The sequence below is a fragment of the Pristis pectinata genome, chromosome 19 (genome assembly GCF_009764475.1).
Source record: "Pristis pectinata isolate sPriPec2 chromosome 19, sPriPec2.1.pri, whole genome shotgun sequence".
Taxonomy (NCBI): Eukaryota; Metazoa; Chordata; class Chondrichthyes; order Rhinopristiformes; family Pristidae; genus Pristis; species Pristis pectinata.
Window position 1 is genome coordinate 12,562,689 of NC_067423.1, and position 15,547 is coordinate 12,578,235.

The 15,547-nt window shown below is 45.2% G+C and overlaps 1 protein-coding gene across 4 annotated transcripts in view; it reads right to left on the reverse strand.

Moving 5' to 3' along the window:
* Positions 1-14,726, reverse strand: part of plxna4 (plexin A4) — a 532,456-nt gene extending 517,730 nt beyond the window's left edge. Inside the window, exons 1-2 of one of the 4 annotated variants that reach the window (XM_052033450.1) lie at positions 14,604-14,726; positions 6,178-7,482 (exon numbers count right to left, since the gene is read on the reverse strand). In XM_052033450.1, the coding sequence (XP_051889410.1) occupies positions 6,178-7,344 (1,167 nt within the window). In that variant the 5' untranslated portion in view covers positions 7,345-7,482; positions 14,604-14,726. Of the gene's footprint in view, positions 1-6,177; positions 7,483-11,420; positions 11,539-12,756; positions 12,969-13,309; positions 13,649-14,603 lie in introns of those variants that run through there. The other 3 variants (XM_052033449.1, XM_052033451.1, XM_052033452.1) reach the window with 3 other exon arrangements.
* Between the last annotated feature and the right edge of the window lie 821 nt (positions 14,727-15,547).

Consider the following 15,547-nt stretch of genomic DNA (forward strand, 5'->3'; position numbering starts at 1 on the left):
GCCTTCAGTTTTAACTTACACTACTAATCAATACACTATTACTCTCAGTTTCAGAGAGTGTGAGAGGTGTGAGACAATTCAATGGAAAAGACAAGACTCCTCTAAGAATTTATCCCATTCTTTTGTTGACCATCTATTGAGAGCAGGAGTGTCTTTTTAGTATTTTTAACTTGGTATTGTGTGTTAGAAATTAACTATCCTCAAATTGTTCTCTCTTTGGCTGAGCAGAGAGGGTTCAAATCCCATTCCAGGGATTTAAGCGTGAAAAAAAAATCAAGTACAGAACTGCTCTGTCAGATGTGCCATCTTTTGAGAGAAGGATTAAATCAAGGCCTTGCCTACACATAGTTGAATGTAATAAACCTCTCAGCATTATTTCAGAGAAGTAGCTGGATCCCTCAATCCAAATCCCCGAACAAATTATCTGGTCATTACCTCTTTGTTTTTACTGGGATTTTTCTGTGCACAAGTTGGCTGCCACATTTCCTACATTATCCGGAGGCTGCACTCCCAAAAGTACTTCACAGGTTCTAAAGTGCTTTATGATTTTCTGAAGTGGTGCAAAGCCTGATATGAATGCAACTGTTTTGTTTTCAAGGAACATGCAGAACCAAATGGCTCCCAGTTAGCAACTGCTCAAATGGAAAGACAATACAAGTCCCAAGCCTTTAAACTGACATGATCATTGGTAATTGGTATATTACTGTAACATATACCACAGTACAGTGAAAAGCTGTTTCCATGTCATCCAAACAGATTATTCCATACACAAGTACAAAAGGAAAAACAATAACAGAATGCAGAATATAGTGTTGCTGTTACAGAGAAAGTGCAGTGCAAGTAGACAAATAATGTGCAAGAGCCATGACAAGGTAGATTGAGAGAACAAGAGCTCATCTTTATTGTACAAGAGGTCCATTCAAGAGCCTGATAACAGTGGGATAGAAGTTGTCCTTGAGCCTGGTAGTTCGTGTTCTCAAGCTTTTGTATCTTCTGCCCGGTGGAAAGGGAGGGGAGGAGAGAGAAAGACATTAATCACAAATAATGCAGGTCAGCACTAGTATATTGTTCTTCCTTGGAGCAGATATAACATTGATGCAGAATTGAACATGAATTGATAACATTAAAGTTGCAACTACAACAAAGTAATCCATCCCGCAACCCCACTGAAAATCCGCGGGATCTTACAACAGAATTACAGGGCATTGAGTTGGATCAGAACCAGACTTTGCTCCTGAGTACACAGAACTGTTTTTCTCTCAATGAGTTGGAGCGAAAGTGGTTTCATTCTAGACATTAACAGACCATGGTACGCTAATCAAACTATGTGCACCTCATCACCCAATTGAAATGCACTGTCCAACACCTGCTGCCATAGTGATTTATTTTTCACTTCCATTTATGATTGCACTGACTAAATTGACTGCAATGAATGTGCATGGGGTCAGCACTGAAACTGGTGAAGGGCACAACAAGGTTATCAACGATTGTTTCTCAAACAAATTGTAAAAAGAAATTACATTTATAAATTGCCATTAAATGTCGAGAATGTCCCAAAGGGGAAAAGGAAGAGAAACTTGTAGATAAAAAGGAGGCAGGGTGGGGGGGGGGGGGGGAAGGAGGAAAGGAAAACAAAGAGTTGTCAGAACTCTTTTCCCTCCAAGAGTAATCTTTGATCTTCTTATGAATCAAAGAGAAATAAAAGGGTGGGAAAACCAAACTAGATCTTCCAAAACACAAAGCAAAAATAACTGGTTGAGGCAGGACTGATTGGAGTAGCAAGTAGGCATACTGATGCCCTGTGAACCCAAACCTGATAGTTACAGATCTAATTGTCTGAATCCTATATCACTGTTATATCTAATCCAAGGAAGAACAATATACCAGTAATGATCTGCAGAAAGAATATTTGTGATTAAATGATAAATGGTATAAAGGAATTTGGAGAGGAAAACTTAAGAGGACAGTAATAGCAGAGGCAGCAAGTGGATTGCTTTAAAAATTATAGATAATAAGGCAATGAGGCAGAGTCAGAGTCAACAAGGTTTTATGAAAGAAAAAGTCATGTTTGACAAATTTACTAAGGTCTGAGCATGAAACAAACAGGATGGATAAAGAGGAACCAATAGAGGAATGTGCGTGGATTTCCAGAACACATTCAATAAAGGTGCCACATAAAAGATAGGAACACATGTAGTTGGAAGCAATATATTGGCAGGGATAGAGGAATGACCAACTGAAAACAGAAATGGGTCAACTTTGGATTGGCAATTGGTAATTAGTGGGTTTCCACATGGATCAGTGCTGGGATCCCAACTATTTATCTTTGGAATCCTCTGCCCCAAAGACCCTAGGGGGCAAAGTCATTGAATATATTCAAGGCAGAGATTGACAGACACTTGAACAACAAGGGCTTCGAAGGGCAAGGAGAAAGTGGTGCTGAGGCTAAATATTGAATCAGCCTCAATCTTACTGAATGGTGGAGCAGGTTTAAGGGGATGATTAGCCTGCTCTTACATTCTTAAACCATTCCATGAGTTACTCAGAGAATCATAAATGAGGATATAAAAGGGAAAGTAAAGCTGGAAAATTAGTTAACAGTGATAAAGAGGACTTTTGGCCCTGGGGTCCTTTATGTCACCATTAACTAATTTTTGCATCAGAGTAACCAAGTTGTTGCTATGGAAGGCAAGAAGGTTCCCTTCTTGAATTGGTCAAGTTGGACCAGACACATACACAATATTCAAGTTCCACTTGCAGTTAAAATACAAAGACATGAAGAATTCCAAGGTAAAATAATGGGGTTGAGAGAACATTCAGGACTCAGAAATAGAAGGTAACTGACAAGGTGACTAAGCACAGAGGAATAAAAAGAGTACGAGGAAGATCAGAGAGTTAATGATATTGCATAAGGAATTTGTAGAGCTAATAATACAGTTTGGAGTAAAGGCAGTCTACATCATAGTCCAAAAAAGCTAAAGACCTGCAATAGTGGTGAGATGGAAGTTGCCTGGAGGAGCAATGCCAAACAATGGGCAAAGTTGGCCAGGCTATGGTGCAATGACAACGGAGATAGAACAAGCAAACCAGACAGGCAGGCAAGAAAGACACAGGTGCTCACATCTGGTCTGGTAGCCAATGCACACATTTTGCATAGACACTGAAATATCGTGGTTACAAGATTAAACAGCAAAATGGCAGTGGACTTAAAATTATCATCAAATAAAATGAGGCAGCTGAGCTAGCTCAGCACAAGACCCAATTGAAAACAATATGCTTCCTGATCTGGTGACATGACACTGCAGCACATGGTTCATTTACACTCTTGAACCATCAGAACATTCCACTTTAATATCCATGCAGTGCTGTGCATAATTCATAAGCCCTAAAGTCACAAATAAATCACCAGCCTTACAAGTAAGGATTTAAAAAAAATTTTGAAAACTTTATATACCCCACTCAAATTAATTTTATCATATTTGAAATAAGGTTTCTAATTTCTTTGCTGATACTACAAAAATGAATCAGGAAATGCCAAGTGGCTATTAAAAGATAATGCAGAATTTTGTCACTGCAAAAATTAAATCATGTACCAATGCAAATGAGCACTACCCATCAAATGAGAACTATCACTGCACATTCTCCACAATAAGCTAAGCACAAAGTCTGAAGTTGTGAATTCAATCTCCATTGCAAAATGTGTGCATAATTTGATATGTACAAGAGGAGGCAGAGTCTATAGATATGTCCTGGGAGAGTGAAATGAGGCTCCTGTGGACCATAAACCAGTTGGGCCAAATGGAATTGGATATAAAAATTACAGCAAGTCATGTAAAAGACTAGAGGTAATACAATTTAAATGAAGTGCTTAATTTATGTCCCATCTCTGAACTGAAAGGACTTCTGGAAGTGCAGAGTATTTTCCTGGCCAACACTCCTTCCTTGAATAACAAATATAGGTTAATTGGGCATTCATATATTATTTTTGCTGGACCTTGGTCTGTGCAACAGAGCTGCTTTTAAATGGATGTAGCAACATCAGTGCACTTCAGAAATCAATCCATTATACAAGAGGATGCCTTAAGTAATTACACTTATTTAATGAAGGTTTCTTTCTAGGTTGCTAATTACATTTTGTTTTAAGAATCTTAGATTCATCTCAAAGTCTGAAGCTGGGGATAAAATTTCACAGGCTCTTACATCTAATGCAAGTGACCAGCTTTCACACACATCCCAAGGAGCAAGTGTTGGCAAGTCATTTAATTCATGTCATCTAACCAAACTTAACCCTGTCCACAGACACACGTCTATTGTATTGTGATTGGGAGGCCCAGGCAGGAAAAATTTAAGTACTGCAAGCTCAAAGGTTTGTGAACTGAATTCTGCATGTGGGTGTCAAACTACACATTGAGCATCTGGTCGGAGAATGAAGTGAGCGGGAGGGAATCTGATGGTTGGCCTTAAGTTGTACTATTTGATTCACTTCATTGTATCGCCTTCTTTCAAGACCTACATTGGCAACAAATACATTGGCGTTCAGAATATAGGGTGTCCCACAAAGTTTGGAGGGAGCTCCTAACCCCCACTCCCAATGAAGTGCCAAATGGCACCCTTGGCATCGATCACCATTATGCTGCCAATATCAAGAACTTGCGCAATGGCAAGTGACAGCTGAAAGCACATGCCCCATCTCTTCCAGCTGGGTGGAGAGACATCACTTTTCAATCAGACCTATTGAGCCTGTGAAAAGCTGTTGTGGTCATACAATTTACATGCAATTGCACCATTCAAGGGTTGATCACTGATGGATTGTAGAGTTTTGGTGTCACATTTGGAACATTTCTCTTTTTAGACCTATTTCACCCATCACTAAGGACATCTGAGCTTTTTTTTAAAAGAAGAAAGCAGAGAGTTTCCCCTCACTTCCAAACCCACTGTGAACAACATCATATTCACTCAATGCCTTCAGTACATAACACTCATGCAAACCTCGCTCATCCACAGTCAGTGCCCAAAGATACACAAACACTAGTAACTGTCTCTAAACATGCAGACTCTCCAAATCCTCAGTAATGCATACTAATGAGCCCAAAAATATTCATGGCAAATTGCAGCACAGATCATACTTAAAGCTCTGCACTTACATAGCACCTGTCATCACCTGAGGATGCCTCAGAGTATTTTACAGCACAGAGGAGCTTACTGAAGTGCAGTCTCTTTTACAGTGTAGGAAACAAAGCTGCCAGTTTGTGCACAGAAGTTACCACCTTCAGCAATGTGATGCATAACCAAATAATCTGTTCTTATTATATCCACTATGGTGCAAACATTGGCCAGGACACCATGGATAAATCCTTTCTTGCTCTTCAAAATAAACATAGCCAAGGAAAGATAGTTCCCCAATTTAATGTCCCATTCCTAAAACAGCAGTCCCAGAAGATTTCAATGGGTGTCACCAAGATTACAATGAGTACAATACTCATTCTCAAGTCTGGGGTAGATCGTAGGCATTGGTCAGTAGTCACAGAGTCAAAGAACATGTCCATGCCAACCCTAACCTGTCCATATCAATCCCATTTCCAGCATTTGACCCACAACCTTCTATCCCAAGGTGAATTCCCCCTCTCACCTATCACCTGCCAGCCTATGCTCCCCCCCCTTCCCTGACCACCTTATTCTGGCTTCTGCCCTCTTCCTTTCCAGTCCTTATGAAGGGTCTCAACCTGAAAAGTCGACTGTTTATTCCCCCCCCCCCCCATAGATGCATCCTGACCTGCTGAGTTCCTCCAGTACTTTGTGTGTGTGTGTGACTCCAGATTCTAACATCTGCAAGGTCTTTTGTGTCTCATCCAGACACTTCTTCAATGCTGTCAGCGACTCTGCTTCCACCGGTGTATTCGAGGTACTCTGCTCTCTGGCTGAAAAACATCCCTTCTAAATCTCTTACCCCTTACCCTACCTACCTCTCGTTTGTATCTCCCTCTGGTAAGGGAAACGTTTCCTGCAATCTACCCCTCATAATTTTATATACCTCCATGATGTCCCACTCTTAACCTTCTCCTCTGCAAGGAAAACAGACCCAGCCTGTCCTCGGCCCTCCATCGCTGTGTATGCTTGCCTACATAAAGCGGACGGGACACACACACACACACACGGACAGCACAGAGCGACCCTTACCGCGGGCACACACTGGATGTCCTTGACTTTGAGCCAGGCCAGGTCCAATAAGCCCTCTCCCCGATAGCAGGACTGCAGCCGCTTCTTGATGCGTTCGTTGATGGAGTTGAGCACGAACATGCAGAGCACCGACTCGTCGGGGGGTTGGCTGCGCTGCTTCTGGCCCTTGGAGAAGACGGCGAAAAGCACATCGTCCTGGCCGGGGCTGATGCCCAGCGACCTGGCCAGCACAGGGCCAGCCTTGGCCAGGTGAGCGGCTTGCAGGAGCCGGTACTCCACGCCGTCCTTCACACAACCAATGGGCATCTCAACATAGGAGTTGAAGGTGGTGTCCGCTTGGCAGAGGCGCACCAGCTTGGAGGTGTAGACCCTCTGGCGGGTGGAACCTGGCCCGGCGTGGACCAGTTCGGGCTGAAGGGTCAGGAAGTACACAAACGCCGAGCTGCTGAAGCCGTAGATGTAGTAGATGTCAAAGTCGGGGATCACGGTGAACGTGTCGGACGGGATCTTGATGAGAGAGGCCACGAACTCGTCGTGGAAGACGTAGGAGAACATCTCATCGGCCTCGGGGTTGGTGGCCAGCAGGCGGCTGGAGATGGTGGGGAAGTACTCGGGTTTGCCATCCACCGCCGTGGCCACGAAGAGCTTGGATCCGTGTCCCTGCCCCGCCACGATCACCCCAAACACCGAGCCGCTGTCGTTGACTCCCGAGAGGTAGTGCTCCTTCTTGTGGAACGGCTCGCCCAGCTTGAAGAGGTCGTTCAGCCTCAGCACCTTGCAGATGCCCTGGTACAGGCTCCCGCAGGCGATCAGCCGCCGCTCGCCCTGGTCGATCAGCAGCATCTTGTTCACGTTGTCGGTGAGACGGAGGGGTTCGCTGCACGGCTGCACGATGCGGGGTGGGTAACAGTCCGGGTTGTCCTCGTCTGGTCCCGTCTGGTGGACCACCAGCAGCTGCAGGTCGCTGGAGAGTTTGTAGATCCTGTTCACCGCTCCCAGGTACACGCTCCCCGTGCGCTCGTCCACCGCCAAGTGGTTGAACGCCCAGTCCGCGTTCTCTCCTCGGAAGGTCTTGTACTCTTGGTTCACCAACTCCCGCCGGCCACAGGCAACCATCAACAGCAAGTGGAAGATAAAGTAACTCGGGCTACCTCTGCTCACTGCCATGTCGTCCACCTTTTTTTGTCTTATTATCCTGGCCAGTCGCTTCTGGGCGAGTTGCTCCTGCTTTAAGTTTTAGTCCCAGCTCAAGCACGCAGTTACAATCCGCCCGTCACTGGGTGTCCGACCCTCTGCATGGTGAACCTGGATAGAGGAAGAGAGAAATGTTAAGAACCAGAGTCCTCCTCAGTACCCTCGCCACGTGAGAGGGTGTGCGTGTGTGTGAGACAGAGAGACTTTGCTTGGTCTCTCTCCATGGTACTCACCTCCTCTCCCTCCAGTATTCAATCCCTTCTGTTCTCTACAAGGCCAGGGTCTCTCTTCCCTCCCTCTCTTCCCGCCTGCACAAGAGCCAAGTGCTCGCCCGCTCTTCACCCCGCCACAGGTGATGTGGTGAAGATGAACTTCCACCAAGGATTAAACAGCGTCCCAACCAGTGGGTGAAGAATCCGAATTTGCCCTATTCATGATACAGCGCATAACCCAGGAAGGAAAACGATAATAAAGCTCCGTTTTCGACCCTTAATAAATATTCCAGTCTGCATTTGAACATTCCCCATTGCCCCGAACAAACGGTATTACTAAATAATCAGGATGTTGCATTTAATGCAAGTACCTCAAATAAACAATGCAACTGCCAAAATCTGTAATGTGCCTTGATCAACAACCAGCCAGCCTTCAGGACTGCGCTCTCCAACACCGACAGGTAGCGAGCTGTCCGGTCCTCATTACCGCCGCAATGCTTCCACCGTGATGAGTTCGCTTTAAGACCCGGGCTTCGCCTCCGCCCACATCGAGTTCCCATTTGCTCATTCGCGTCGTTGGGGGCGGTCCCTAACCCCCATCCCCGCGCTCATTGGTTACTCGCAAAGCCTATCATGCAATCCTGCCCGCCTCCAACAGAACCTTTAAAAGGACCCACGGAGTGTTTTCTGTTCATCAATTAACAGTCTAGGATTTACCCAACGGTCCAAAGACCCAACCGACAACACAACTGCAGCGAGAAGGGTGATGTATTACTACACTGCAATAACCAGAACTTCAATTACACATCAACAGGCAATTTTAATGAATTGCCTAAATCAATATGCTCTTTATAGATAATTCAGCCCCAAAACACTAACGGCTTATAAAAAGGGGCGGCTGAGAAACTAGCCTCCCCGATCTGTGAGGGTCTCACTCTACCTTGCATCTAACAACAGTCTGGACGCCGCCAGCCCCCATTCCACCCTCGTCCACCGCAGAGTGAAGAGGCCAACATAGCCCCTACCACTGCCGTTCCCTGCAGGAGCTGGGATCCAGTCCAACCGAGGAAAGGAACGGGTTTGGCGAAGACGCTGTCACCAGTCGAGCCCGTCCTGTCCCGGCGAGGCCACGGGAGCCGCGCGTCACGATATCGGACCAACCCTCGAGGGCGGCCGCAGGAACGGGCTGAACCCCGGCCAAAGTTAGGGGTCGTTTTCCCACTGCTTCCTCCCTCGTCAGCTGAACCAGACAACCGTGGCTCAAAGTGCATGGGCCCAGCTGTTCAAAAATGTTTTGTTTGAATCAACTAACATTTAATTCAAAAGTTAGTTACAATTTTAAAAGGCAACGACACTAACTCTGAAAACCTTGGCGATAGTACATGGTTGTCAGGCGAATTTAGTCCCGGCGATTCCAAAGTGATTAGGATCTTACTGTTGCATTTTTTTAAAATAAAAGAACCCCGAATTGAAATGTTAGATGTGTACAAAGATCTCTCCAGCTCCGACTGGTTCCTGAAGGTCATTTGACCTTCCCCAACATTGGGTTCTGCTGACAGATAGTTGGGACGCAGGCTAGCTCTTTGGTTAAAAGGAACTGCAGCTCGGGGCTAGGGTATTTTTAGTTCCCCGCGTCATTTTCACAAGGAAACGCGCAGATCCGAGCCAAGCCTGGGGCTCGCCCAGAGAGACAGGCTTTTGGGAAGAAACTGTTATCTCCCGGCCTTCACAACACTCCTGGAAATAAACCTGAAAGATCGTCTACAATGTCAAGTGCCAAATCGGTAATGGGGAGAAATCAATAACTACCACTATCTTCCAAGAGCTAAATAAGCAACCAGGAGCGATTCAATGTAACACCACCGAGACCCAACTGTTGAAGACATTGCTGTCCAACAAAGATTTCGCTGGAAAGATGTGACGAGTACGGTTGACGTGTGGTCTCACCCGTCTCGCATCTTAATACAAGTGCATGCTCCGATCTCAACAACATTATTTCCGTTCCATACGAGCATCGCAGCACAGACCCGCGATACGCAGCCAGGGGCAAGTTCAACAAATAATCAAGTTCTTCAGCTGTTAAATCAGAACTTTGCTTTTGAACAACATGGGAGAAGGACGGGAACTGAACTCAGAACACCGACCGTGAAAACGTTCAGGAGGGAATTTTTATTACACTTTGAAATAGCACAGGTTGGAGAGGACACCCTTAATCCCCGGGGTCCCACTGAAAGACAAGGCGGCCAAGCGAACTACTGTGCTGACCAGTTCCGAAATTATGCCAGCGAGGAATGGTGAACCTGATCCTGCGCGGTAGTCTCATTAAAAATCCGCTTTATTTAAATAAAGATAGCTCACCACTAAATGCGAGCCCCTTTAAACTAAATATGAAGCTGGAACGTGTGACGCTTGTACCTTGTATCCCGACAACCGGCTCTCGGTTACTTCTAAGTTAATGACTCTATTAAGCCAGCAGATGAGGTACAGTATTTTTTCACAAGGAGGTCAACGTTTAAAAGCAGCATTAAGTTGAGCTTAGCAGTTTGAGGAGATAACGTGTCACCCAGCACCACCGGTTCCACTTCACTCAGATCTCTCACCACCATCAGTCACAAATAACGCAAAGTACTTGAAATGCATTCAGTGACCTAACGGGATACACCTGTTGCCATAAAATCGCCCTTCTAATGACCGATCTCTGTCCTGTCGACTCTCTTCCCCGAACCCCAGTACCGCCTCCCTCCTAGCCAACCTCGGCGACAAGAACCAAAGACAACGTACTGCAGGCATTCACGCAACAAATGACAATCAACGTCCCTTATCCAACTCTAGTTTGCAAGACTCAGGATCTACCTGTAGAACAGTGCACTCTATCAATGTTGTACCCACCCCACATCACTGCAAAAACCCGTTAATTTCACACAAGGAAACTTCAGCATTGAACCCGCCGCCAAATGAGAGGCTGTTGATTGGCTGCGTGCCTTTTATAGGCGCTCTTGTGTTTTAGGAATCTCAGGAGAAACAGTTTGTGACTGGACTCCCGTCTAATTGGTCTAATACTGATTACCAATTGAAAAATAGTGTATCTGTTGATCCACCCTTCCCACTCCAGATCATTCCCTGTGTACTTCATGGCCCCTCACAGAGGGGAAGTAAATCGATCAAAATCATTAATGGAGAGGGATGATAGGATTAAGAAGGAACAAGTTCCTTCCTGGTTTCTGGGTGGGTGCGAGGATTGGGGGGGGGGGGGGGTGCTGGATAATCCAAATCAATGGGACAGCCTCAATTTAAAGACTTAACGTAATAAACGTTTGATTAAACATCAATTTATACATTATAAACACACTGAATGTTATTCTCCTTTGTAGGTAACCGCACATTCAAAACAAATGCACTGAGAATTTGTCAAAGCACCACACTCATTGTAACGTTTGAATACATTAGGTGTTAAATAATATTGCTTATATAAGTCTAAAATAGTTGTGACCCCACACATTAACACGCAGAGTAATCGCTCCGGATAGGCAATAAAATGACCTTATATCAAAACTGTAAAATGATCAGTGGTAATTAATTTAGATTCCAGGGGAATAAATTTGTTATTGCAAACTTTCAAACTTGGTTGGAGATGATTTTATTGCGTATTAGCAATTTAAATAATTTTTCTACATTTGAAGTTTAAAGTGGTATAAAAAGGATACATTTTATTTAAAAAGTGGTACCTTGTTTTAATATCACTAAAAAAAGGACAAACTGCAACTGTCTCCTTCTCTTCCTACGGGCAGAAATACGAGGGCGCTAGGACCCAGCAGATGAAGGGTGTTTGAAACTCACCAGATCTGTTTCAAGTCGGGTTCATAACCGATCCGGTTTAGTTCACTCGCGATGGGGAGGCCCAGAGATTGTCAGCTCAGCCATTCACTGCTATTCTGACTGAGGCGGGGCATTCCTGCAGCCCGGTCCCTGTAACAGGTTCAGTGTTCGGAGAGAAAGGGAAAGTGACTGGGAGCTATTCACGCTGCCGCAGGGTGGGAGCGCGGTGGGAAACACCTCCTGGTCCTAGCGCCGTCGAATACAATGCTAGTTCACACTATTGAATGAATTATTTTATGTCAAAAATCCAAATACAATGAAATTGCATTCAACTCTTTTAAGTATTTAAAATCTGAAAGGTTGCTATAATTCTCATAACCAATTTTGAGTCATGTTATAAACAGTACAATATCGTTTCCTCAGCAAAACATTGCCCAAGTTATTTGTAAATCTCAATTTAAGTAGAGTTACGGGTTTAATTAAGGCAAACTAGTCATTTCGGTTTATTTAAGCAGATATGTGATTACTATATTCCCACTAGGGCGAACCCGTGGGTGGATAGTTCCCGGTCTCACTATACAGCCGAACTGGGTCAGGGTTAAAACCAAAAGGTGACCTCTGTGTCTTCATACTTCCTGCCACGGTATCCCAACTCAGAGCGTCTCCCACCGTCCTCCGTCAACTCTCAGTTGTATGGGGATCCCCCTTCGCAATGGACTCCCAGATGCGGTCACTCTAAGTCTCTCTCTCTCTCTCTCTCTCTCTCTCTCACACACACACACACACAGTGTAAGCCAGCGCCACATATCCCTGCCACGAGTGTGATTTATTTACATTGTTAACACGACTACAACGTTGGGATCTAGCAGTTCTTCCCCTCAAATCAGCCCGTTAAGGAGACGCCGGGTTGCCCCAATACCATCAACTCAAATCAATCTCACAAAATGTTCCCCTTTTTTTCAAAGAGTGACGGCACTCTTAATAAAAGCTGAAAATAAAACAATACACAAAGGAAATTCAACACAATGTTTCTCCCCACGCAGACTCCACACTCACTGCAGTGACCAAAATGATAATTGTTCCAATGCGACGGTAGAATCAGATCCTATTCAGCTGATGGACTGATTGAAACATCAAGGACCGACTCAGTCAACCCGAGCCTTTACAGTGGTATTTAAAGTGAAATCTGCCCTTATGTTATCTAAAAAGTTAATTAAAAGCCAGTTTAAAGATACCGAACTAATGATCTATTAAACTAAGATAGCTCTAGAGTGTATATTTCTTTCGTTACCATTAATCGGTTTAATTAGGTTAATGTAGAAAATTAGCCTTTAATTTCATTAATCGCACTTGTTACCAGAAATGTATTTCCCTCGCTCTGTCGCAATCGGGAGAGTGGTTTGTTTTGCCACTGTCATGAAAGCTCCGAGAGAGGATTCTGTCCACACTCCATTGCCCAGAGGATAGCCAGAGGTTCGGGCCACAATCTCTGCATTTCAATCACAACCCACGGTGAGCAGAGGTTTCCGAGATGCGCGACGAAGCCTCTCTCGCCAGCAGAGCGGAGAAAGCGAGGTGATTCCGGAGACAGCGCTGAAGGAGTGAAGAACTTGTTAGCGCCCGCTCTGTCAGACTGGCTTCAGGTATGGGTCTCCAGAGACATTGGTGGGGCTGTCCGGCCAGTACATCTCTCTCTCTCTCTCTCTTGCAGAGTCTGACCCCAGTGGCCCTCGCTAAATTAAATATACTCACTGTCATACTGCACAACTAAATAAACGCCCGCCTTTAATCCCCCAAATGAACCCACAATTTATCATGTTATTGATGGCAAGGGTTCCTTCCAATATGAAGGACTCTCTCCCATTCCCTTTCACCTTGTTTGAATAAACAACCTAAATTATTACACTTACCTTGCTCATTTGTTTAATACAGCGCGCTGTTTTAATCTCCCCGCAACCATATTCCACACAAAAAAAAATCTGCAAACAGCAAACCACTGGACAAAACGCAACACGGGACCGAGGAACGCCTCTCCACTGAATTAAACTGGTACTGGAAGCCACTACCTAGGCTGTGACCAGTGTGGACACGGACAGCCAGCCGAGAGAACGCGTGTTATCTGCTCACGGCGGACCAGTGCCAGCCCAATGAGTATCCAGATCGATGAGAAAGACACAACCTGGCTCTCAGAGCATTGGACCTGTAGATAGGTTCATCCGACCAGAGATGCACTGAGAGTGAGGAACTGAGCACCCACACTCTAGGTCACACATTGCAGCTCCGCTCTATATTTCACAGTCTGCAGACTTGCCCACGGCGCTGTTATATTTCCGCCGCCACCCCTCAAAGGTTTCTTTTAAACATAATTCAGCGGGCTTTAGGACACGACGGAAGAATTTTTTGCTCTCTCTTGATTGCGGGAGTGGAGCTTGTACCTGTAACCAACACGGGCATTCCCAAGTCTACCAGCCAGCAAGGGAACACAGTCAGACTGGATACAGGTATACTGATGCATATTACTCATAACATATGCACAACCACAATACTCCTATACAGCATTTTAAGAAACACTGATAGACATACACAGAGAAAGAAACACACATACAAGAATAGACACTGGCATATACCACTGACAGTATCAAACACACGGGCACATATCACACACACACGCACACACACACACGCACACACACACACAAAGGATCACGGCTCCATTCACCTTTCAAAATATAAACAGCAAAGACAGAAAACATTCTTGGAAATGTTGGCAGTCAATAAACGGGAAGAAATCCCCCTGAGTGGGAAGCTGAGAGTGCGTTTGTAGGGAAAAGCAATTGTGGAAAAAAATACCGAATCCACATTGCCACCTGCAGCAAGGCACTTGCAACAGAAGGCTGTGGCAGTACAGAATGCATGGGCTCGTACATAGGTCGACCATCACTGTAATTGCAAGGGTTTTTTTTTGGTTACTATCTATTTTGGTTGCAAAAACAGAACCTTACCAGTTAGTCAGAGTAGGCAGTCGATGAGTCTAGATTGCCAAGATCTTTGATGCTGCGGCAGCGTTAAACTGTATTGCCAGTTTTTTTACGTATACATATATAGGGGTGGGTAGTTAGTATTTCATTACTTGCAAATGAGATTGAAACTGACACTATTGGTGCAACTAAACTTCCCATTACCGGTCTTCAACGGTTCACTTACCTCCGTTGCGGACTGGTTTGCATTAGCACAGCGCCGCATTGACACACACTGCAAAGACGGAGACCAAATCCTGGGCAACACCTCAGAGATATGCCCCCTCAAGAAAAAAGAGATAAGCCTCTCCTGATCTTCATCTACTTAAAGCAGACCCAACGAAGAACAGAAGTAAATGCAGAATATCACCGGCTCCTCTCGGCGCCTTCTCCCCCCCCCCCCCCCCCCCCCCCCCCCCCCCTCTCTCGGCAAAGCCATGAAACACTTGTACACCTCAGTGCATTTTGAGGGGGGTGGGTTGGGGGTGGAATAGCTGGAATCGAGGTTTCACGGGTAGATCTCCCGCTCGCTAGTGGCTCCCTCCTTCCTTGCTCCGTCCTGGCTGCAAACCACCGAATTCAGCCGGCGAACCGCAGCAGCGGCAGCGAGCACGGCAGAAGGATGGAGCGGAAATCTTCTCGGGGCTGCTGCTGTCGCAAGATCAGATTCGCGCATCGAAGATTGGAGGGGGAGAATGCAGACACCAACTTTGCCTCGAATACGTAAAGTCAAGTGTGTAATTGTGTGTATGTAACTGTGCAACCTATTTGCATTTCGACAGGGCGCAGTGGCGGCCAAGCTTTGCACCGTTTGCTACCACAGTGACGTGCAGTTACCATTAGTTACTGTGATAATTGTGCTATCTACAGCTCTGGTTTACAGCGGAAGAAATACAAACATGCTTATCAGAAATAGTATCTGCAATTATTAACGGCGCCTGCTTTCGTTCTGAATGAATTGCGCCGGACAGTGCTGCAATATTCCACGGACGCCGAGAAACAATACTGCAGGCTCCAAGATTGCTGCATTCCAATGTTTAACTCACTTGGCACAAACTTTCTCCAAAACTTCTGTTTACAGGGGGAAAAATCCATTATAATCACCTCCTTTAAGATATGAAATTAAACTAG